This window comes from Ciconia boyciana, chromosome 8 (assembly GCF_034638445.1).
Source record: "Ciconia boyciana chromosome 8, ASM3463844v1, whole genome shotgun sequence".
Taxonomy (NCBI): Eukaryota; Metazoa; Chordata; class Aves; order Ciconiiformes; family Ciconiidae; genus Ciconia; species Ciconia boyciana.
In genome coordinates, this window is record NC_132941.1 from 25,064,872 (window position 1) to 25,090,530 (window position 25,659).

Consider the following 25,659-nt stretch of genomic DNA (forward strand, 5'->3'; position numbering starts at 1 on the left):
TGTGGCTGAGTGACTAAGACTGCACAAGTGGAGTACGGCCTGCTTAACTGGGACAGGAAGGAGGCTGTTTCAGGGGACATTTATAGTCCAACCGCCCCTTGGGATGCCTAGGAAAAAAAAACATGACCAACATGGTTTTCCACACTAAGTGTGTGCTCCTGGGACTCGACCACAGAGCTGCAGGACCTAGAGACAATGTTTTCATCATAGAAATGTCACATCTGGACAGGAGTGAGGGTTTGAACAACTAAACTTGTCAAGGTTAGTTAAATAGATTTTGCCATGCACCCTTCTGGGGGTTGTTTTGGAGCCAGCAGTAGTTCACTTAGCATCTGAAAACCGTTGTGGGCCCTGCCCCCCAGGAAGTGGTTAACAGGTTTTTTAGAAGCAAGGGAGGACTTCTCTTGCATAGTGTGATTTAGTCATGTGTTTTAACCACAGTATCCTGCTTCAAGAAGGCAGCAGCTTGCAGTTTGTGAGACAAAAGTCAGTGTTGGGTCTTTTTTACTGCCAAGCAAACGGCTAAGTTATCTATCAAAACACACCACAGTGTTTTCTGTTGGCCCCTTCCTAGTATTGGTGCATGGAAGATCAGCAGCCTGTTCTCTCACCTTCTGAGGTCTGTACATTAATGCTCATATTGCCCGTTGTCTTAACTGTTTTCTCTTTAGACCCGTCTCTCTTTTTGTTATGATTGACAATTTTGAGCCTGAGTAATTTGAAAGGGACATGAATAATTAAAATCCTTTTAACTCAATAGGGCCAGAATTCATAGCCCTCTTGAAGTCTCTTAAATATGCCAAGGAGTCTCCGTCTTTCCCTGTGGAAAGCCCAAGAAAGACTAAATTAATAAAAAGGAAATCTAGGCTGTAATAGGTGATTTTCTAGTTCTCAGTGGTCACTGGATAGGACAGTGGAATTTCAACAATTTTTCACCCAACTTTCAGAAGAAAGGACACAGTGCAAACCAAACATAATAAAACTTTATTTTGGTGTATATTAAGGATACTTAAAATGCAGGTACTATATACTTAACAAAAGAGGAAAATGTTCTAAAGAAGAGATGGAAATGAAAATACTACTGTATACCTGTCTGAAGTGAATTCCTTCAGGTCCAGTGGAGATCTAGCTACCTATACTAGAAAATTGCCACTAATAAAAGCTTCTAAAAATTAAAACTATACAATGCTCCCTCTGTGCCTGGGATCCCTAAGCAGAAAAGCATTACTTTCGTAGACAATACTGTAATAAGACCAGAGATGGTATTTTTAAAGCATAGTAAGTATAAAGTTCAATTTTAAGTTTTCGAAACTATCTAAGCAATTTGGATGCTTCAGTGCAGTGGATACAGGAGTAAGAGAGATAACTATTCCTTCTTAGCAGAGGGATGAGGGAAAGTTCTTATGGAAATAAGAAATAACAAAAATTATTCTAACAATTAATGAAATTAAGCTAGACAAGAGTTCAGCAGTATTAGCTGTCTAAGAAGGCTTCCAGATGTTGGTAACTGAAGGGCACTTTGATGAAGTAAAGGGACTAATAGATCTACAGGAACTGGTAGGTTTGTTAATTCTTTAGATGCTTATTGGTAGCAAAGCTGACACGTGGTGTTTAAATTATCCTGCTGTATGTTCTTTCTTGCTCTTCGTCAGCCCATTGCTGGCTTACTTACCCAGTACCTGAAAGAGCAAACAATGTTTGTTTTAAATTCTTATTCACATTTAATGCAGTGGTGCCAAGTTTCTGTTATTCTGGCATGGATTGGACAGGTTTTTTTATCACTTTGGCTACCTGATCTTCAGAATTCTCCTTCCTCCTTTTTCTGTCCCCCTTTTTACATTTGTTGGCTTTTGGGATTCTCCCTTTATAGTTCTTGCTGATCTGGACATTTATCAAGACTTTGTGCTCTGCCACTTGAAACAACCAGCAGAAGATTTCTGATAGAACCTGAGATGCTCTGGACTAGCCTGATGCAAAAGCAATTTGGGGATGAGGTGTTTGGGGTTACATTAACTTATCCAGTGGAAACAGGAACAGCTGAACTGATGTCACTCCTAGTGGGGGGGTTACAGAAGGATGTAAAGCCAACTGGTCACTCTTTGCACTTGCCTCCTGTGTTCCCAGGTACAGCATGATGTGTTTCCTACCTCAGAAGAGAAACAGCTTGATACTTATGATTGTATTGATGGCGATGCTTTTTGCCAGCAGGACTCTCAAGCCCAAAACAGCCATGAACAGCATATTCACTTTCTTCATTTTGACATCTGCTTTAAAAAGGAGAACAGGGAAGAGAGTGTGGTCTTGATATTATCCACACCCACACAACCCCACCCCCACCCCCACCCCTCCAAAAAGAAGGAAAATCCACACATCATAGGTGGACGAGGAAAGCAGGAACAAAGGAAAAGATGACAGAGGAATATATCAAGTGCAGGGAAGAGACATGTCGGCCCAGTGAGGAATTTACTTCCCATTGCTGTTTTATCCCATGGAAATTTGGCAGCTATTTAATCTGTTAAGCTGAAACAGCAGGTTATTTCTCAATATGACATTTCCAATTCTGAAATTTCTCCACCAGAGAAAGCAATTTTTCATGCTTTGGTATTGAGTCCACAAAAAGTGCAGCTTATTGCTTAATAAGTGCCTACAATTCAGACATTTCGGTACCAAAGACAATGCATTTTCATGCATTGTTACTGAATCCCCAATAAAGTAACCATATTCTATTATTCCATTAGGCAACTGACCTTTTGTAGGGGCATCTGTAATGTTGCAAGCATTAGCTGTTTCAAATTCTTCAGTTTTCTCTTCTGTTGAATGATTGAGAGACACTATAAATTGTATCCAAACTATATAAAACAAAAATTATACAAAACATACCTATAGCTCTTTTCCCAGCAGTAGATAAGCAGTATTGCAGAATCAGATGGGAGGTCATTAATTCTGATATTAACTTGAAGAAAAAAATTAGCTTTCGACATGTGATTGCAGAAAAAAAACCCAGGACTGTTGAGTTTTATTTTCTCTCCCTTTTGAAATGAACTTCACCGTAGAAAAAGAACAGTTTAAAAAGTGGTCAAAGAATAACCAAAAGATTTGGGGGAAAAAAAAAATCACATGTCCTTTTTTGCTTTGTGTTTTCATAAAAGTTATTCCAAGCTTTCTGCTAGCAGGCAGGTATACCCATTTTGCCTTAGATAAAGGTAGACGCACAAATATTAGAGAGTTTTTGGGGTGGATTGGGGGGGGTGTTGTTTGGTTTTGGGTTTTTTTTGGGGAAGAAGAGTCCAGGTGCTTAAAATGTTGAATTAATGTCATGTATGCTAGGTGCTTTTGAATATCTCGTTGTCACCTAACTAAGTGCCTAAATATCTTTCTGACTGTACTTGTTCCTTCTAGGTTCTCAAAGGGCAAGAAAAATCTTGGAAGATGCATCTCCCAAATCACATTGCCTTTGGACCACAACACTGTACCTGGCAGAATTATGCTGGCTGCAGTCTTGTTCCCCTTGTGCATAGCCTTGCAGGTCACTTCTGCATCTGGTTCCACTCCAACTATCTTCATGGTACTATACATGCCCTCACATGTCACAAGAGGTGCCTTCAGATCATATACAATGTCACTCTTGAACATATCAAGGCTGATGTTCTTAGGGTAGAAAGTCCTTGCCAAACAAGCCATGTTCAGTTTGTTGTCATATCGTTTGGGTTCCTTTGATTTAAGCACAATGATTTCTGGAGCAGATTCTTCTTGAGTCTCTGAAAAAGAAGCATCATTTTGGGATTACTTTATTTTCTGCATAGTTTTCTCAGAGCTAAATCATCTGTACTTCAGATATAGTCCAGCCACGTCTGCCCCCTGTGACAGCTGAGTATCTTTCTGTGTTTATTTCTTCCTCCTGTTTCCCAAAGAGCAGATCAAAGACATAAAGGGGGTATAAGGGTGAGATTTACATGGGAGCTTCTAATCCCTTCGGCTCCTAAGCTTGTTTTTACCAGAACTCACATATATCTATATCTAGATCTAGATCTAGATCTATATCATCTATTAAAAAAAATTATTTCCTTTAAATGAGGGACCTTGAAATGAGGAAGGGAACTTTTAAGAATACAACACTAATGACCATATTAATGTTGAATTCATAACAATTTAGATACTAAGAAGAACATTTACTTCAAGGGTAGCCTTATAGGCTTATAACATATATAGTAAAAGGTCCCTTTTTTATTACCCAAAAATCCTTTAACTGATGAGGTTAAAAGACTTAACCATAGCACATAGGGAGAGAAGACAGTTTGTTACATCAATCTACAATGCTGTTCCAATGAGTGGGATTACTTGCAGATATAAAATATTTTTGCTAAAATGGAAGATGAGGTTAGATCTTTCATTAACAAATGTTCAGTTCCAAGGAGGTTTTCTTTCCAAATTCAAACTCTTTGAAAGTTTCTGTAATATTTCTATATGAAATTTGGCCCAGGCACATAAACCTCTCTTAACAAGTCAATAGCATTGTGTGAGCTCTGGAGAGGTTTCAAAGTCATGAGACCATCTCACTGCATAATGCTGAGCCATCCTAAAGAACAACACTGGGGTGTCTAATGGAGGAGTTTAGTGCCGTTCTGAATACACCATGTATTCTCTCTTCTCTCTGGCTGTCCCTTCTGAAAGATCTCCTGTAGGGTATCTTAGGGCATCTTTGTACTGGAGGGGTGTTGCGGGGGGTAGCAGTTATATTTGTATTGCAAACAAAAAGCAATTAATGTACTTATGCAAACAATCATACTTCTTTTCCCTCTTAATCTTACAAAATCACAGAATTGGCTATATATTACATACTCTCGTGGATCTTGGCTTTCTCCAATGAGAAGTATACAGGGGGTGAACCAAATAATTCCTTAGCTATTCTCTTACTGAATTCTTAGGAGGAGATGTCTCAAAAACTGTGTAGTGATTAAAGGATATTTTCTATGTCTTTTGTTCTTGGAGATTCTCAGATTTGTTCTTAGCTGTCTTAAGTCCTTTTGAATATCTTTCATGGAAATGGAAAAAAAAAAGGCACTAAAAAGAATCAGGATACTATCATTCTAGAAACCTAGGAAATCTATTCTTGTCTTTGGAGGAACCAATAGTTTCTAATGCTTACTGTTTGGGGAAAGACTTTTTTTCCCTTTCTCTTGAAGAACAGGAGCCATGACACAGCAATTACCAATATAAGAGGTCTGAAATTCAGTTTATTTTAAAAAGCATGCAAGATACTTTCTGTGTAGAAACTGAACCTCACATTAGGACTGCTGTGTTTGTCTGAAGAGGCAATACCATTACTTGGGCTTTCACCCACCAACACCTTTTGCTGGTTGATTGTGTTCATGGTAGAATACCTTTTGTACTGGTAACAGGCAAGTTTATATTAGTGTAGGTTCGTTTTGGGCTGATGGAAGCTGACAGTGTCTTGCTATCCTACTTTTGCAAATGATGTTTTCAAAATAGTATCTTTCGATTCCCTACTCCCACAGGAACTGGAGTTGCATTCATCTACCCCAAAATAGGCATGTAAGATGCCCTAATGATTTAAAGGCAGCTGTATAGCTTTATGGGGTTTGCCAATGTGAGCTAGCACCTAAGAGAGTCCCATGCCTGTCTGGGGAGTGTGTGTGTTCAGGTGGTGGTATGCAACTGAATGTTTTAGAACAATAAAAATCAACCCAACAAACTCACCCATTTCCCCAACTTTCATGGTGTCACACAAAAGCTGGGGAAGATGGTCCATCCTTATAAAGACCGTGTTCAGAAGAGTACCATTTCTAAATATAAAAGGCTTGCTAACATTTCAAGCAGTGGCTGCAAAAAGTAATCATCCCTGTCTTTCCATGGGAACTACTTTCTCCTGAAACTCTTTACGTCTCCTTTTTTTCCTTTCCACAAACCTTAATGTTACACAAAAGAAAGTAAGCAACTACTTTTACCTCATACTAAAGCTGGGCTAAGACACCATCCCTACTGCGTATAAACAACAGTCTTAAATTTAGCTATGGGAGGGGGTGAGGATCTGTGGAGTAATGCTGATGCACATAGCTAGGAAACTATCCTTGTTGTTCTTGAAAAGCTTTGTTAACTAAATATTAGCTGAGGACTCAAACACCTAGTTGGAGAAAGCATATTCAAGAGATCCAAGGCAGCAGAAATTTCTCATTATGCTGTCACATCACACAATCCCCACCACAAACTTAAGAAATGCATTAGTACTAAAACAAGTGCAACTTACTTGGCTCAACTGAAAAAGTGATCCCAGTTCCAAATACGAGCTTGTCTGTTGCCACACTGTTTGCACATAGTCAAATAAACCCGCTTTCCTCACCACATTCTAAAAGTGTATAAAATCAGTGAATAAAATGCCAGCACTTTGTCCAAAGGATCCATACATGGACTGTCACAAAAGTGCTCCAAAGTCACCATTGTTTCCAAAATTGTGAGGGGAGAAAAAAATAATTTCATAGTAGAGTGATTTCAAACAACTTGATCCAAGCCAAAGCTTTTAAAACCATTTTCTCTTCTATTAGCTCAGTAAGCAATATACTTCCAGAATAAATGCTCATAGGAATTCTGCAGTTCTCTTCTTCAACACATTCCCTTTTTCCTTTCTTCCTCAAAACGTATTTTTCCTTTTGCAGTCTCAGGTTTTTGTATGAGACCTTACAGTGTTTGTGTCACTGTGCTACTCCAAGTTCTCAACACAGTGATATACTTAGTTACAAAAAGTGCCTCTTCCTTCCCTTTTACTGTACAGTATTTCATATGAGACAGGTAGTCATATACACTATATACCACATGAAGAAATCACATAGACTTTAAAATAAGGACCTGAAGCTGGGCCAAAAGAGGGGATTTGAACCTGCGGGGGACCTGTAGGATTATAATGAAGGATTATAATGTTGCTCTGGGAATGCTCAGATTTTAGTCTAATGAAAAAGCAAAAGTTGCCTGAGTGTTATTCTACAGCGATTAGTGAAACTTTTCAGAGTTGCAGAAGTGTTCTGTTTTTTTTTTTTACTTTGAACTATTTTTTGTTGCCCAGGAAGAAGAGGAATGTGCTCAGTCTGGGTTTTTAGAGTTGTTATCTTTCTGGATGGGCCAGTGCAGAGGGTCATTTGGTGCCTCAGGAAGTCTTCATCATGCTTTTGGTATATTTGAAAGTGAAAAAGAAATGATTGTTCTTTATTAGTTAGAGATATATTATTCCATGGGACAAGTTATTAAATAAGGATTTTGCTCTGGATGGTTCAAAGTGGATTGATCAAATCCTGCATGATGGACAAGTTCTGCATCCTTAGTGCCACCTGCACCTAAAGACTTGTGTGAAGCATGATAAGCAGGTGAAGATAAATTTTGTTTGAATACATGCCACATGTATAGGTTGGACAGCAAAGTAGCTGCCACTTCAGTGATTACTAAGGAAGCAGTGCTGTGGTGGATAGATATTGCCTGACTGTTAATGAAGATGCTATAAAAGATAACCTTGCAATGCAAGGTTATAAACACAGCCACACGATACAAGCAAATTACCTTGAATTGAAACATTAATCACTTGGTGTTTGAACTAGGGTGAGTGTCTGAGTACTCCCCCCGCACATGGACAGTGTTTAAACAGAACAATCCTTGAAAATGGACATGCCATGCTTCTCTTACTCTGAGATAGTAACTCAAAGCTAACCTCACGTTAACAGCTTTATAGGGAAAAAAGACTTGGGCACAGAGTGGTGCAGGTGGTGTACCAAGGAAGTATGATTTAATGCTGGTCTCTAACTGTTGTCAAGCTGGAAGAGGGCAGGAAGGAAGGGGAATTTATTAACATCCTGAAAAAAAGAAAAAAATTACATGTGCAGGAAAATGATAAGGCAATTGTGAGCTAGTACAGGTCTGATCTACCCAAGTGAAAGCAACAACAAGGGAAAGGGGTGCAAAATTGTTAGTCAGATCATCTACCAAAGTGGTATTGAAAGTTGGCAGTGAGGGTTAACGAACATACACAAAAAAGGGGGTGGGAGGGGGCCCTCTAGCTGCTGACCATGGCATAAAAAGGCCACAGCTGGAAATGGCCCAAAAGTGGACGGGTCCTGCTCTCTTCCCTGAAGCTATTAGTTGCCTGGGTGATTCCAGGCAAGCTCTAAGGCTTCCTTAGAGTTTAGCAGGAATGAAGACTCTGCAGGTCTCATCTCCCACAGCAGTCTATAGCCCATGAAGGTATTTAAGAATGAATACATTAACTTAGATTTCCTGTGACAGTGAGGTAAGTTGGTATTGTCAGAAAGTCAGAAAATGTTCCTTGAAGGGGTCCTTGAGGAGAAAATGAATGGAAAGGAATTGCAGCTGTATGGACAAAGTAAGTAGATTATTATCTGGGCCATGGAGAAAAATATTAATCATGCAGTTCAAGAGGAAATTAATGCCTGATCTCTTAAATCATTGAGCTGAAGAAGAAACAGATGTGGAAAAGGGGGGGGGGGGAGAATTGTAATACTAGATTGAAGTGGTGGATAGAGGGGCATTGTTTGCTGCAAGTTGAGATGAATATAGAGGGATCCATTTCAATGATTATGCTCAGGAGCAGAGTGTAGGGTCATGATCTGTGTGGCTGGTCAGAGAAAACTGGAGCTGTCTTCCAGCCACATCTTCTCACGTAGCTTCCAGGGGCTGCATTCGAGGTAGTCATGTGAATGTTGTGGAGAGTCATGCCCTAAGTGCAATCAACTGAGCTATTTTGTCCATCTAAAATACCTTGGGAAGTGACAATTTTCTTCTTAGAACACTTGTTTCTCTGTAATGGATTCAAAGGGGACACAATGAGAAACAGATGGAAACTTCTGAACTGTGGCAGGTAAAAACCTATCTGCTGAACTGCTGTTGATAATTATATGTTCAAAATTAAATGGTCTTGAACCCAACATCCATATTTGAGTGCAAGAACAACTGGCATGGCATATAGTCATTGTCGCATAGCTTGAATCACAATCAGCATCAAATGTGTTCTTCAGGATGCAGCTTGTAGGAAGACGATGTTGTGAGGAAGCGGAGTATGTTGCACCTTCAGGTTTTCAGGAAGTCAGTTTGTGTTGGGTGGTTCAGTCCCCTTCAACCACTGTGATACCTAGTCCACACAGTCATGAACAGTCATACAAAAACATTTGTGTTTTCATTTCAGTGTCAGGTGACACCCCTTCTTTGATGTATTTTGAATGCTGCATTTGTCTTCCTCTGCTCTTTTATTACTGGATAATCAAACCACACAGCAATTGCCATAAATTAGAAATAGCATTGCCAGCATCACTTTTACGGTACATTAAGGTACATTTTAAGGTAGATTAAGATAATACAACTCTCTTACTGAAACATTGCCCATACCTGGTGACACTGAATATGGATCGATTGGGATTATATGAGTCCTTTTAACTCAAATGACTTGATTCCAGATGTATCTTTAATAAACTTCTAGAGATTTAAGGTAGGATATTTTCTTAAGAATGTCAAGAACCAGCTGTCCCGAGCACATTAACTGTAAGTTTTACTTTTTCTTATGTATCAGGACTATTCTGGACATAAAACTATTTATACTATTTAACTATTTAACTATTTATACTATTTAACCATTTATAATATTTTCATGCTCTAGCAAAATGAGTCTGGATGCACAAATTCTTCAGAGGTTATTTTTGCTTGGTATCATTGCCTCTTTTTCTGTGTGGATATGCCTTTTTTTTTTTTTTTTTTTTTTTTTTTGGGGGGGGGGGGATGTTTGTCCCAGAAACACAGAATGTATGAGGATGCAAAGGATGTCAAGTTCCAACCCCCTGCTCAATGAAGGGTCACCTAAAGCAGGTTCCTAACTGTAATCAATGAGATTCAGTGTTATCCAGGTATACGTGGAAGGTCGGTCTGATATAAATTTTTACATGTGAGAAGTATACTAGAGCTGGTGGAAGGCTGGGACTTATGGAAAGTTGATAAGGAGGATTCAGACTGGGGTATGGAACGTCTAATCAAAAATTATTGTCCTTGGGAGTGAAACACATCCTGAAGAAATATGTAAGCTAAATAAGATGTTTTGGGACCAATCTGAAACTACTAGTAGAACTGTGATAAGAAGCACCTTCACGCTAAAGATCCTCATTATAATACTAAAAATCACACCCCTTGAGCTGGAGACCCCGGCCTAAGCAGAGACCCTTCACCTTTGGGCATGCGCAGAATATTAAAGTAGCACTGTAGCTTTAAGTTGAAATAAGAGAAATGTAGACCAATAGAAAACTGCTTTGTGTAATTACTTATGCATATATATAACTAGACTCTATAAATACTGCACCTGTATGAACGAGTGGTGTGCTAGCTTTGTGGAGCTACCACCTAGCATCCGGTCTTGCGCAAAACTTGTAATAAACTGATATCTTGGCTCTGTGTGCATATTGCACACTGGCTAAAGAACTCAATTTGTGAGACAACATAAGGACCATGCCTAGTTGAGTTTTGAATATGGAGACTCCACAGCCTCTCTGGGCAACCTATTCCAGTGCTCAGTCACTCTCACAGTGAAAAACCTTTTTTTAATGTTTAAGTGTATTTATTTATTTATTTATTTATTTATTTTTATTCCTGTATTTCAGTTTGTGCCCATTTCCTCTTGTCCTGTCCCCTGGGTACCACTCAGAAGAGTCTGGCTTAATCCTCTTTAGTCCCCTCCATCAGGTATTTACATAGACAAGATCCCCCTGAGCCACCTTTCCTCCAGGCTGAACAGTCTGCTTCTGTCAGTCTCTCCTACTATGACAGATACTCCAATTCCTAATGATCTTTGTGTCCCTTCACTGGAGTCTCTCAGTATGTCCCTGTCTCTCTTGTACTGGGGAGCCTAGAACTGAACACTGCACTCCAGTTGTGGCCTCACCAGTGTTCAGCAGAGGGAAAAAAAATCACCTCCCTCAGCCTTCTGGGAACACTCCTTCTAATGCAGTCCAGGAAGCTGTTGGCCTTCTTTGCTACAAGGGCACTTTGCTGGCTGATGTTCACCTCGTTGTCCAATCAGGACCTCCAGGTCCTTCTGCCACATTCCTTTCCAGTCACTTGGTCCCCAGCATGTATTTGTGCCTGGGTTTATTCCTCTCTACATGCAGGACATTGCATTTCCCTTCACTGAACTTCATGAGGTTCCTGTCTGCCTAGTTCTCCATCCTGTTGAGATTCTTCTGAATGGTAGCACAACAACTCCTCTCAATTTTGTATCATCTGCAGGCTCACTGAGGGTGCACTCTGTCCCACCATCAAGGTTATTAATGAAGATCTGAAACCACATCAGACCCATTCGTGATCCCTGAGGTAGTAATGGCCTCCAGCTGGACTTTATGCTGCTGACCACAAATCTTTGAGACCAGGAGTTCAGCCAGTTTTCAGTCCAACTCATTGTCCATTAATCTAGCCCATATGTAATCAGTTTTATGATAATATTATGGGAGACAGCATTGAAAGCTTTCCTATGATCAAGATAAACAATATCCACTGCTTTCCCCTCCTCCACCAAGCTAGTCAACTCATTGCAGAAGGCTATCATATTGGTTAAACACAATTTCTCCTTCTTATATCCGTGCTGACTACTACCAATGTTCTTGTCCTTTATACACCTGAAATGTTTGCCTGGATCCTTTTTTCCATCATCTTCTCAGGGACTGAGGTGAGGCTGACCAGCCTGTCATTCCCCATATCCTTCTTCTTGCCCTTCTTGAAGATAAGAGTGACATTTACTTTTTCCAGGCTTCATGAACCTGCCCAGATCCCCATCAGCTTGCAAAGACAATCAAGAGTGGCCTCACATGACATTGCTCAGCTCCCTCAGCACTTGTGGGTGCATTCTGTCAGGTCAAAAAGACTTGTGTCTGTCCAGTTAGTTTAAATGTTTTATCAACCTGATCCTCATCAGATGAGTAGGACCTTGGTCTTCCTTGCTCTGCTCTTTCCCACTGACCTCAGGTGCATGGAATTCCTGAAGGTAAATCTTATTAATAAAGAATGCAAAAAAAGTGGCATTAAAAAAGAATGCAAAAAAAGGCTTCAGCCTTTTCTGTGCCCATCGTCACCAAGTCCCATTCCCATTTAGCAGCAGGACAATTTCCCCATGTTTTCCTTTTGGTGCTGACATACCTGTAGAAGCTTTTCTTGTTGCCTTTCCCATCCCGTGCCAGACTTATCTCTAGGTGGGCTTTGGCTTTCCTATCCCCATGCCTGCATGCTTTGATAGAGTCTCTATGTTCTTCTCAGGTCACCCACCCTGCTTCCAGTATATTTCCTTTTCATGTCTGAGTTTTGTCAGGAGCTCCTTGTTCATTCCTGTAGGCCTTCTGCCACCTTTGCTTGGCTCCCTATACATGTGGATGAACCCTGTACATGAGTTCCTGAGCTTGGAGGAGATGAGTCCTGAAAATCAACCAGTTCTCCTGGACCTCTCTTGTGGTGTAGGAAGTCACCAGGCAAATATTCTTGCATAAGTTTAGTTCTGCTCTTTCTGCTGGTTATGTGGTTTTTCATAACACCTGCATAATTGTGCTTTTTTTTTAACAAAAGTTACATAACTAACAAGGACACAGAAACACACTGAAGGTCAAACTGTGGACCTCTGACATCAGTCTAATTATTCTAGTACTGACAGCCAAGTAGGCCAAGACAGGGACATGAACATGCTCCAAAGTTTCAGCAGGCACCAGTGTGTATACTTGTAGTTACTGAAGGATGGAAAGTAATACCCCTATTATATCAGCAGATTCTCTGCCTTTCCTGTTTTGCTCCTCTGAAGCTTGAGAGTTCTGGTTCATGGTTATTTCTGGACATAGGCTTCCCATGAGAAATACAGACAAAGGAAGAAGATCTGGAGACTTTCTCCATCAAAAGAGGCTGTTGTCTGAGGCTGGAAAAGGACACCTGGTAACAAAAGGCTAGCCTATGAGGTAGAGAAGGAAGTCCTACACCTGTGACAGGTAATCCCAAGCAGTAGCACAGGCTGGAGGCTGGCTGGATAGGAGCAGCTCTGATGAAGAAGACCTGGGGTCCTGAACAGGAGTCATCTGTGTGCCCTGGCAGCAGGGAAAACAAACCACATTCTGGGCTGCATCACCAAGAACATATCCAGCAGCTCAAAGGATATGATTATGCCACTGTAGTCAGCATTTGTTTGGCCACACCTGGAATACTGTGTCCAACGTTGGTTCCACTCATTCAAGAAAGACATTTAGAAATTGGAGAGGGTCCAGCAAATAGCTACCAACAAGATTAGAGGTTTGGAGGGCTTGGCATATGAAGAAAGGTTGAAGGAATTTGGTCTGTTCAGCTTAGAAAAAGCGAAGGCTGAAAGGACCTAATCACTTCTAACACCTAAAAGGTAGTTACAGAAAAGATGGCTTCCTTTATTCTCAAGGGTGCCCAGGGACAGGACCAGAGGCAGTTGGCAGAAATTGCCTCAAGGAAAATTTGATCTGGCTATAAAAATATTATCTTTACCATGAGAACAATTAAACATTGGAACATATTGTCCAGAGAGGTGGCAGAATTTTCCCTTGCTGGAAGTATTGAAGGTTTTGCTTGATGAGACTGTGGACAATCTAATCTAAGGCCCTGCTTTTACCAGAAATTTGTGCCAGGTGGTCTCCAGGAGTCCTTTCCCACCTGGACCTCTCTGTGATTGAATGCTTTGGTGATTCTAAGAGTCTGGCTTTCTCCTGCAAGGAAAAATGCAGAAACACAGGTATCATGCCACAGTGTTTCCAAATCACAAAGCTGTACCCCAAACCTCTGCCTGATTTTCAGGACTGATGCTGCTGTTTCAGCCCTTGAAAAATGAGGTGAAAAAGAGAAGCAGAAAAGGGACCACTGGTCATCTGTGTCCTCATCCTAAATGCTTCTTTTGGGTAGTGCATCACAAGGATATATCTACTGCATATATTTCTTTCTTCTTCTCTCCATAATGTCTGCAATTTAACAGCAAAACTAATGTATGCCTGTGCTTTCTTCCAGAATAGGCCCTGGTTATGGGGAAACTTTCCTTTCTTTCTAGTGTTAACCCTGTTTGCATCTTTATCTTTGTATTGCTACCACAGGGGGAGGTAATGGTAACTGCAAGTGTGAGGAGGCACATCTCCAGTGAGAACTGTTTCTTGGACATGTCTCTGGAGATGCTGATCCAGTTTTGGAAGGATGGGATGTAGTCCTTCACACACTTAAAAAAGTCCCACCCCAGATTTTTTCATAGATTTTTCTTGTACCAGTGCCCATGGTATTTCTGTAGACAGCTGTGAGGAAGAGGTTGCACTGGGATTCCAGGCCTCAGAACTATCTAAGGCCTTTGATAGAAACAAGGTGTGTGATTAAAACTGTTCAGGGGCAAAGGTATATTGTGAACACAAAATGGGTTATTTTATTGCTCTGGTATGCAAGCTGTCTGTGTGCATGATGAGAAACTGATAGTGCTTAATTAGAATTAGGTAGGGGATCCAGGGCTACAGTGAGATAATTCTGTCAAAAAAATGCATAACATCATAAATTAAATGCAACTAGCATGACCTGAAGGTTCAGAAGGGAGTCGTGGGATGGAAAACTGCCCTCATCTGCATAACAGTATCAGAAATATAATAATTGGTCCAAAATTGCTAGGTAATAGTGTCAGAAATATCAAATTCAGGTATGAAAGTAATAGAATTGGGACCAATGAGAAAAAAGGTAGTTAGTGGCAGGTTGTTTATTGGAGAAGAGTGTGGGAAGAAAAAAAAGGAAGTGCGAAGATGGCTAAAAGCTATGTTTGGGAACAGAAAAGATGGGGAATATGGTATAAAGTTGGGTAGAGAACAAAGAACTCGGGCAGGAGAAATCTTGTGGCAGTAGGATGTCTATAGATAGTGGTGAACTCTGGACCCAAGCCTTCCAGGATCCTGTAAGGAACAACATTTGACAAAATGCTGGACTCTCCAAGAGGTCTATGGTCGAAAGACTTGGTGTGGGAAGTTTAAATAAGGAAGGGTAAACTTGTAAGGAGAGACAGACTTTTATCTTAATACTATGTGCAGAAGGACAGGCAATGGAATTGCAATTTAGTAGGCTTATGTGTGTGATTTATAAAATTTCTTTATAGTAATATAGTTGTGTGTCAGTACTAACATAAAACAATAGAATTTTAACTGAGTATTTCTGGTGTGTTAATACTACTAGTAATAGTAGTTGGTTTATTAGACTATTTAAGGTATTACTAGTTTCTTAGGGGTATGTTGGTTAATTCATAAACATCACAATCATCTTGATCAATAATGTCGCCAAGTCTGCAGTCTACAAAGGGAGAGTTGTACTTTGAGTGATAGGAAGTAACACCACCACTCTTCTGGGTGAGACACTCTGAAATTTTCCCCCACTCATGGACAAATGCTACAATGTTGATAGGGAATAGGCTCCTGAGAATGAGGAGGAGGAAGAATAAAAAAAATAGAAAAGCCCTAAAAACATCAGAAAAGCCCCAAACTCTTGAGAGAACAAATGTTTCTACACTGATGCACTTATGGACACCTGGGAAAAACACGAAGTAAAAAGCTAATAATTTCTGTTTCTTTGTAAACACGTAACTTTAATAAATACACATTTATATTGTGGAAATTAAAAGACACACACGGAACAAAATCACAAGGAGGCAGGGATCCTCAGATGCTCACTCATATGGGAGAAGAGCTAGAGCAATCAGGAGAAGTTGGGTCGTGCTGGAGAGGCACACAATATGCGTTTCACTACACAGCCTCCGAATTTCCAAGAACACCTTCAATCTGTGTCACGGATTCTCACTTTTCAAACTGTGTCCCCCTCTTCTGCCCTTAACTGTAAGAGCTTCCCAGCTTCTGATTTTTGTCAGTTTCAAGGAAGTAATGCAAAGACTGAATTCAACCTTGCAATCTCTTTTATTTTCTACCCCAGGACTTCGTGAATGTGTGCGAAGGATGGTTTAGCAGGTGGCATCAGCAGATGCCAGTGACAAACATTTTTCTTCAGGGACAGCAGTTTAATTTGGGAAGGATGTGACATGGCCAAGTCTCAGTGCAGTGCAGGAGATAAATGGATAGATTAACACCAGATCATGGCACAGACATGTTTTCAAAGCACAGCTGGGTGAGACACTCAAGTATATTTATTTGCGTTTATTGCTGTGTATTTTTCTTCTTCAATATCTTGCTCTATTCTTTCCTTTCAGAAGTCAATAAATCCAACAAATACCAGTACCTTAATTCCTTCCAGTCATCCTGGCTAAAGAAGAATATAGTGTCATATCAAAATGCACCCTTTCAGATCACTTTTTCAACTGAAACAGACCAATCCAATGTATCACATTATTGACTTGATACAATCCTCCCTATGCCAGTGTCTCATCCCACTCGGTGGGTTGCGAGATGCGTGAATCTTTTTGATTCCCCGAGGGTTTGTTTACCGACAAAGGCCGCTCTCTGCTTGGCAGAGCCACGGGGCTGGTAGAGTCACGACAATGACTCAGAAGAACAGTCTGACTAGCAATTTTATTAACTGGTGAATTAAATGGACAAACTTAACGAACTAGCAAGCTCAACAAACAAACAGAGGCTATTTGGCAATGGAGCTATTTTCCAGGCAGCCCATCACAATTCATCCAAAACTCATATACCTGGATATACATATATTGGAAAAGTAGAGGAAGAAAGAAGTGAGAAAAGGAAAAGAGAAGAGAGGAGGATAAAGAAAAGGAAAGGTATCACCACCCTTGGATCCTGCGATGATGATGACAGGTGTGGCAATCCTCCGGTGATGGGCGCACACCGTTCCCTGGGGTGGGGAGGTGACTTTTATAATCTAATCCCTGCCTCAGGTTACACCCCTGGAGGACTTATATTCTTCTGGTCCTCAAAAGTTCTCAATCTTCTACGCAGGCAGTGGGGAAGGGGGTTGGTCGCTAGGAGTTTCATTCCAAGTTTCGGGTGGTTGCAGGCCCATTCCTTAGATAAAACTCTGTGTGATCTCTGGCCGTATATGGTAACTACGCATCCTCCAACGCACTCTTCTCATGTCCCGTGCTAGGCAACTTGTTGTGCCTTTTGTCACTACAATGTTTGAGACAGTGCCTCTTTCAATCTCTCACAAGACAGTATCTCTTTCAGTCTCTCCTCTGATGAGCTCTCCCCATCCTGTGCTAGCCGACTTGCCGTCGCCATGCAAATCGCACCTTATCTCTCCACAATATTTGAGACATTAACTCTTTCAGTCCCTCACAGTCAGTGCCACTCAGCACAGAAGTGTATGCAAGCTGTTACACCATGCATCCACAGGGAGATCTTGTTCTTCCTTTGCCAGAAGAAATGATGACTTGGCCTAGGTGACAGGACAGAGTTTATGAAATTATTTGGACAAATCCACCTACAGTTCTGACTGTGCCTCAGGAACTTGACAGACCCAGTGCCAAACACAGATATCACTATGTATGGACAAACCAGATTTGGTGTGATTGACTTGAGTGAACTGATGAACTTCTCCTTGGGGATGTCGCGGATGGAGTGAGAGTGCACTTCACTCGTAAGAGAGAAGTAAAAATATAGTTTATTGATACAGAATAGGGAGTTAACAAAGTTCAATGCGACAGTGTTTTAACAAGATTCGATGGCGAGGCACACTTGATTATATACTGCATAGAGGACAGGGTCAGACAGAACTGTCAGGGAGACCCTCCCATTGAGTCATGAGGTTCGGAAAAGGATCCCCTTGCTTTCTAAGCTCCTTCTCAGAGAGGAGTCTAGGTGCAGCTAGATCCAGTCCTAGTCCCAGACTTGGTCAACGGTTTATGTCTAAAGGATTACATATGCGCAATCAATCCTTTATATTACTTAGCTAAGATTTCAAAGTTTAGCATGCTGTTAGTCACTTACCGAGGATCTGTTGCGGCAAGGAATCTCTCAACCTCGAGGAGTAACCTTGAGAGGCGTCCCTGCTCAAGGGGAGATCCTGGCGTGCAGCCCGCTGCCGTGCAGGAGAGCTCCAAGGGCCCTGGGCTGTCCACTATTTAAGGAGTAAGATGATTGACTTATGGTCATATTTGCATATCAGCAAGAGGTTTTAGATCCCTGCTTCAGGCAGCCCTTGGCTACTTTGTTGCCATTCGTCCTCAAGGTCCAGCATAAGCTGGATGCAGCTATCAGGATGACTCCCACTGACGGTTACTGCTTGTGCAGGGAGCTGCGGGGGGGGGAGCACACCGCCACACTCAGACACCATCATTTGTATCAGGAAAAATGTACCTGGAAAGAGAAAGGCAGACATGAAGGTTGGAGATAAAGAGTTCAATCCCTTCCCACAGGCAGTAGTTCAGTTAGGTGATGAAGCCAAGGACACTCCAGCATAGTAGCTCCAGTCTTACCTTGAAAAGGAAAAGTCTGCAAATACTTACACAACACATATTCCCAAATGCCAGCAATCCCTTGCACACTCTTGCATTCCAATACCAGCTAGGCATCAAAACCTGGAAAGCAGCACACAGAGCCAGAGCCAACAGCACAGTTAATAAATTGCTCCACATGACTAGTGTTAGGTTATCTATTTCATGTTTAATCACAGTGAAAAAAGACATCAACCAAAGATGGGAAAATTAGAGGAAACCAGTAACCTAATAGTTATCTAAACAGTGAAAACAGAGAACAGAGAATCTACTACTCCCTGCGTCCACCCAATAAGGACATTTAGCTCATCATCTGGATTCTGCACCTGAGATGCAGTAACGCTGGATGCAAGTACAAATTTGGAGGCGTGGCTGGAGACCAGCCATGCAGAAAGGGATCTGAGGGTGCTGGTTGACAGCAGCCTTAATGTGAGTTGGCAGTGTGCCCTGGCAGCCAAGAGGACAAACTGCATCTTGGGGTGTATCAAACACAGCATAACCAGCCACTCAAAAGAGTTGATTATCCCACTGTATTCAGCATTGTTGCAGCCTCACCTTGAGTATTGTGTGCAGTTCTGGGCCCCACAATTAAAAAAGGATATGACGGTACTCGAATGTGTCCAGAGGAGGGCAACAAAACTGGTGAAAGGGCTGGAAGGCATGTCCAATGAGGAGTGGGTGAGGACTCTGGGTTTGTCTTACTTGGAGAAAAGGCTGAGTGAGGGGCGACTTCAGTAGTCTGTACAGCTTCCTGAGGAGGAGAAGTGGAGAGGGAGGTGCTGACCTCTTCTCCCTGGTATCCAGTGCCAGGATGCATGGGAAGGGCTCAAAGCTGCATCAAGACTTGACATTAGACTGTTCAGACTTGATATTAGGAAACATTTCTTTACCGAGAGGGTGATCAAACCCTGGAACATGCTTCATAGAGAGGTGGTTGATGCCCCATGCTTGTCAGCGTTAAAAAGGCATTTGGAAAATGCCCTTAATAATATGCTTTAACTTTTGTCAGCCATGAAGTGGTCAGGCAGTTGGACTAGATGATCACTGTAGGTCCCTTCTATTCTATTCCATGCTATGCTATGCTATGCTATGCTATGCTATGCTATGCTATCCTTGTTAAGAAACAGGGAAACTCTTACCAGGATGACTTGCACATAAAAGGGGGATGATAAGCTAACGACTTATTATTTGATAACAGGAAGAGGATTCTGGAATTGACTATACCTTATTATAAAGTGCTCTAAGAGGACTGTGAGAATATGCAAGAGAAGTGCTAAGGGAAGAGAAAAAGATTTAAAAAAGGAGGGTGATTCAGGGAGAGAGAAATGTGGGGAAAGAGGGAAAAAGGGATAAAAGGTACCTGTTGTGTGCACTGGGGACTGGTCAGTTCATTTGTCTGGCCATGCCCTGCATGTGATCTCTACAGTCTGTCCTACCTTCTTATTAAAATCCATTTTTTACTATATTCCTAGATGAGGGGGCTTTCTATTCTGTGTGCATGTGTCTATATGGAAATCTAAGTGCCAGTAACTGGAATAGAGACCATGTATCATAAAAGTTTGGGTCATGGTGGTGCCAGCAATTGGAGAGGAAACCATGCATCATAAGAACCGCTGTGTCTGGGGTACCAGCAACTGCAGAGACTGGAGTAAGTATATATTGTGTGAGTGTTTATGTCAATGTGTGCAATCACTACTGAGTATCAAGCCAGACTAGCCAATGAGTAGAACAGGTTTGGGAGCCAGGAGTTAAATCAGCCATAAATCTGGGCCAGGTACTGCAGAAACAAGGGAATCTGAGATACGGCTACTGGGAGAAGGGGCAGGAGGTTCAAACCAAGTACCAGAGTACAGGCTAGAGGCTGGACCTCTGGTCAGCTACTGGTAAGGCCAGAGGTCTGGACCAGCTAGCAGAGAGACCCTTTTGCATGGGAGGCAACTCGGAGACCAGGGCATCCAGGACCAGCTACTGCATAGACTGGATGTCTAAGGTCAATTGCTGGGGGTGGAGCATAGAGTGCATGTGTCTGTGAGTGAGTGGGTGGGTGCCCAGGTCTGAGAACCAGCAACTGGAATAAGACTGTGGTCCTCAGCGGTCTGGACAACTACTGGATAGACCTGAGCGCCTAGGGCCAGCTACTGGAGGTCTCCACAGTGTATACACATTAATATATGCATGTATGTACATGTTTTCAATTAATACTCTTTCATACTGATCAGCCAGAGAGGGAAACAATATCAGGCTGGCTGTGCTGCTCATATTTACATGTCTGCTGTGTTCTCTGTGTTTCTTGACCTGTGTGGCCAGCCATGTAGATATTGTATAATGTGTGGGTGTGTCTGTCAGGAATACATGCTCAGCCTCACTACAAGCATGACGTGGAAACTATAGAGGACAACTAAGAGTCACAGAATCAGAGAATCGTTGAGGTTGAAAGGGACCTCTGGAAGTCATCTGGCCCAACCCCCCTGCTCAATCAGGGACATCTAGAGCCAGTTGCCAAGGACCATGTCCAGATGGCTTTTGAGTATCTCCAAGAAGGGAGACTCTGCAATCTCTCTGGGCATCCTTTGCCAGTTCTTCATCACTCTCAGAGTAAAAAAGTGTTTCATTAAGTTCAGAGGGAACCTCCTGTGTTTCCGTTTGTGCCCATTGGCTCTTGTCCGGTCACTGGACACCATTGGAAAGAGCCTGGTTCCATCCTCTTTACAGCCTCCCTTCAGGTATTTATATATTTGTAAGATCCCCCCAAGCCTTCTCTTCTTCAGGCTGAACAGTCCCAGCTCTCTCAGACTTCCCTTAATCATCTTTGTAGCCCTTTGCTGGACTCTCTCCAGTATGTCCATGTCTCTCTTGTACAGGGGAGCCCAGAACTAGACACAGCTCTCCAGGTGTGGTCTCACCAGTGCTGAGCAGAGGGGAAGGATCACCTCCCTCGACCTGCTGACAATGCTTTGCCTAATGCAGCCCAGGATATAATTTGCCTTCTTCCTTCCTCTTCTCCACCACCACTTGTGTGCCCTCAGAGTCACCCCCCTCTCTCCTGATGATCCCTTGCTTGCAGGCTCCTGTCACCCAAAAAGCCCCATCAGCGCAAAATCCTTTCCCCTTGTGCAGTGAGTTTTTACGCGTCCTGCTGCAGACTGGCACAGCTCAGGCTTCACCCCGTGCCTAGAGGCTGTGAGGGTATCTACCCTCCAAGGGTACATCCCTTTTCTTTACATTAGGATGTTGGACAGGCAGCTTGGGGCAGATTTGGGCTGCACAGAGAAGGAGCCATGTGCCCCTCTGCTGCCCTTACACTGGCTCCACAGCGTCCCTGCCCAGAGAGATTCCCTGAGGTGGCCCCTCTGCCCCCATTCTCCTGGGATTGAAGGAGAACCAGGCTAGCTGTGAGGAAAAGAGCTAATGGTAGCTTGTGGGGAAGCCTGTGAATGGAGGTGAAAAGTCTGTGCTGGTTGAGGGGTTTGAGGATTGACCTGCCCATAGAACTTATTCACACATGAAATTTTATTTCTAACTTCCATTATAAATATCAAATTTTACTGCAAATTCAGTTGCCCATGGACAGATTGGGAGTTCCAACGTCTACTAATCCCAAACCTCACTGGTATTTCCCACAGCAAGTACAAGCAACTGTCATTTTGAGAAAGGGCCCTGTCACCACAGCAGTCCTCCCCCTTCTTGTGCTGCCTTTCCCTTCATTGGCATCACTGTGTGCTGCCTAGCACAGAAATAGGTGGCTGTGTCTAAGGCTGTAAGAACATGCAGCTGCAGGGAGACTTTGTTTTTGTCTTTATCTGCAGAGATGGTGACTCGGCCTTGGAAGGGTGGGGCATAGCCTGTGTTATTTCCAAAAGGATAGATCCAGCCTAGAAATTGCAGCTCCCCTCCTCGGGCCTGACGGACACAATGCCAGTCATATTGGGGGCTATCCAGAGGTACTCCCATTACACTACAGGTGAGTAGGAGTGATCCAGAGACTTCCCCCTCCTTGGGACCAGATGCTACCATCTTTATGGGGGAAAGGGTACCTGGAAAGACACAGAGCAGGTGTGAGTTTTGAGTGTCTGTTGCTCATGGGTGCGATAGTACATCCTGGGGTTGTAGGGTGCAAAAAAAGCTCTTCCCAGTCCTCCTGCTCCCTTCACCAGCTACTCCTGGATCCACACCCCTGTGCACAGAGAGTGCAGAGAACAGGCTGGGCATGGACAGATGGGGAATTGGTTTGTCAGTTGCACATGAGCCCCAGCTGGACAAGAAGCACGGGACTCTTAAACCTCTCCAGGAAATTGCCTGCCCCTTGAAAAATACAAAGGCTGCTCAGGGTGAGACTCTGCACAGCTCCTTGGGGCAGTTACTGGCTTTGTCTAGGAATATCTTCCCCCTACTCCATGCTCAGAAAAAAATTTGCTGAAAACTTCCCTCATCTGCACTGCACCAGCATCCCACCCCACCTGAAAAGGGAAGATGATTTCCATGCAAGGATTCATCTTATGTAGTGGTATTTCTAGGTGGGCAGTAGCAGGCCAAGGTGTGCTGGGGCAGCCTAAGCCTACTCAGTCCCAGTGTCTCTCCCCTTCCCTCATGGCTCTCATCTCCAAGCAGTGCTGTGCAGGACAAAGTCAGGAGTCAAGGACCTAACGTCCATGTCCATGGGATCATGTCCTTCTGTTTTGGGGCAGCGAGAAGAGAAACTAAACTCCAAAGGGACACAGAGAGGAGCAGAGCCCAACTCTTGACTCCCAGAGGAGAGAGGCAAGACCTGGGTTGGGCAGATGGAGCCTGTGACCTTCTGGCCCCATCACACACACCCCAGCAGCACTGGGAACACCAGCCTAGGGCACATACCAGTCCCAGCTGCTGCATGGGTAGAAGTGGGCTGAGCATGATGGGCTCATATTTGGTGCTTATCTTCACCCTTTGTGGGAACACGGTCCAGGAGTACCCTGCAGGAGTACAGGTCACAGCTGGGACTCTCCAGGGCCCTGCTAGGCTCTTCCACACTTGGCTCAGCAGAAAGAGAAGCATACCCTCTTCCACTCTCTCTTCCCCAGCAGTAACCCTCCTCTTTCTCATGTTGCATCCACAGGGGTGTCTAGCTCTCTTTCCATCCTCTTTCCTGTGGTGCTTCATACTTGCCCTTGTGTAGGGGAGATCAGTGCCCTGGGGTGGAAACTGGAGCGGCTGGAGGTAGAAGGCAGGCAGAAGCTCACTGGATCTTGTAGTCCCAGGGTGAGCAGAGACCCAGGGAGGATTTTGCCTCATCCCTGCCTGGCTCCTGCAAGCTGTGCTAATTCACCACATGCATAAGTAGTTGGTAGGATCCTGAGGATGCAGGATGTGCAAGACCAGAAATGCGCTCTGGGAGATGGTCCTAGAGGTGGTGGCTGGCCATATTGCGATGTGGAAGAACTGTGGTTGATGTAGGAGACAAACTGCGTACCCTTACACTATACATCTCTTGGTACAAGTGAAACCCCAAGGTCAGAGGCCTGGCAGGAGAGATGTATTGAGCCCCTGGGTGCTGTCAGCCACTCTCGACCCACCACCAGCCACACCTGAGGGCTCACATCTGCCAAGACACATGGTCACAGTCACAGCAACAAGAGGGTAGGTGCACGGATCCCAAAGGCTCCCCTATCACTTTCAGCTGTTGTGCCCCTCACTCAGGTTTGCTCCCCACCACTGACAGACTGTCCATTCAGCCAGGGCATGGTGTTTGGTAGGGGGGGGAGGAGAATGCGGGGGGGCTACAACCTGCTCCTCTCCCTTTTACAAAGGGAAGTCAAAGCTCCAAAGCTGTCCCTGTCCCCCCACACAACCCTTCACTCTCCATGGGCTGGATACACCAACATGTGGATAAATGGGATGTGACACATCAGGAATGCATGGGATAGGCATTACAGTGAGGCATGGAAATACCTGGGCACAGAAATGGCCCTGTATTCCTGGGACCCCTCTTGGGACATGCCTTACTTACCTCCTGCAGTTGCTGCCAAGAGGAGACATGACAGCATTAGGACCATCCTGCCCCTGCTCCTTCTTCTCCAGCCAGAGCTAAGCCCAGACCCAGGCTTGCTCCCCCCATTCCCACCCACAGCAGGACACTGCAGGGCTGAGCAATGCTCTGCGGATCTGGAGAGAGGGGTCAAGATACAATGTGAGGACAGAGCTCAGATATGCCTAGGTCAGGAAGAGGCAGCTTGGGTTCCCATCCCTTCCAGCCCTGGGGGCTGGTGAACATCTCTTGAGCCTGGCTGTTGGGTAATGCAGGGCTATGTCAGATCTCCATTCGTCTATCGATCCACCAACTGCCACAAATCTATGGGATGGCAGGAAAGGGCAAAGCATTTTGGGAACAATACAGTTCTAAGGCAGAGAGAAACACAAAAAAACATGTCCGTGTCCTCTTCTGAGGAAAGAGGGGCTCTCACCTTTAAGGGCTGCAGCAAAGATGATGACCAGCATCCAGAGGAACATTGCAGGCTTCCCCAGAGGAATTTGCATGGTGCACTGTGAAGTAGGAAAGAAAAATTTTGGGGCTGAGAAGGACTCTGACTTTCCACTTTTCAAGACAGCAGAGAAATGCTCTGTCCTTCCAGTATTGAAGGGTCAGACTTCCTTGCAACTCCAGGCAGATTTTTAGCCTTTTCTGAGCAACCCCTTTGCAGTTGCAGGTACTTCATACACTGGGGGGTTGGATACGTTTGTCACTGCTGGCCTGGGTGGGGACAGGAAACCACATTCTCTTTTTTGTATGGCTAAGCCTGCAGAGGAAACCCAGGGACCTCTCTTTTCTCCCCAGGGCCCCTCATACCAGTATCTCTGAACCTCCTATCAGTGGCTGTGGCTTGTGGTCATGTAGATGGCAGGGAGAGGACAGGCATGGTAATGTGGAGAGGGTCTTGTCTCTGGAAGTGATATCCTTCCTCCCTCGGCATGGCCCAAACCTTTTGCTCCACCCCCAGCCAAGGGACACAGCTACCAGATCTGGGAGGGAGCAGGAGGATTTTCTCTCCTGGCTCCTCCATATCCATATCACTGTGAGCTGTGCCTAAAACATTGAAATCTTGAAATCAGGCAGTCTTCGTGTTCCTGTGTGGTGAAGAGCAGGATCCCCACCTTGGAGGAACATCTACCCTGGGTGAAATGCGCCATGTGTCTGTAGGGAGAATCCTGTCATGCACCACATATTGTGG

The 25,659-nt window shown here is 43.5% G+C and overlaps 1 gene segment (V, D, J or C); it reads right to left on the reverse strand.

Annotated features, from left to right (window-relative positions):
* Positions 1-1,042: 1,042 nt before the first annotated feature.
* On the reverse strand, positions 1,043-25,114 carry LOC140655872 (T cell receptor delta constant-like). The segment is given in 5 exon segments: positions 1,043-1,679; positions 2,148-2,264; positions 2,748-2,810; positions 3,474-3,758; positions 24,895-25,114. Coding segments are annotated over 4 exon segments (537 nt in total).
* Between the last annotated feature and the right edge of the window lie 545 nt (positions 25,115-25,659).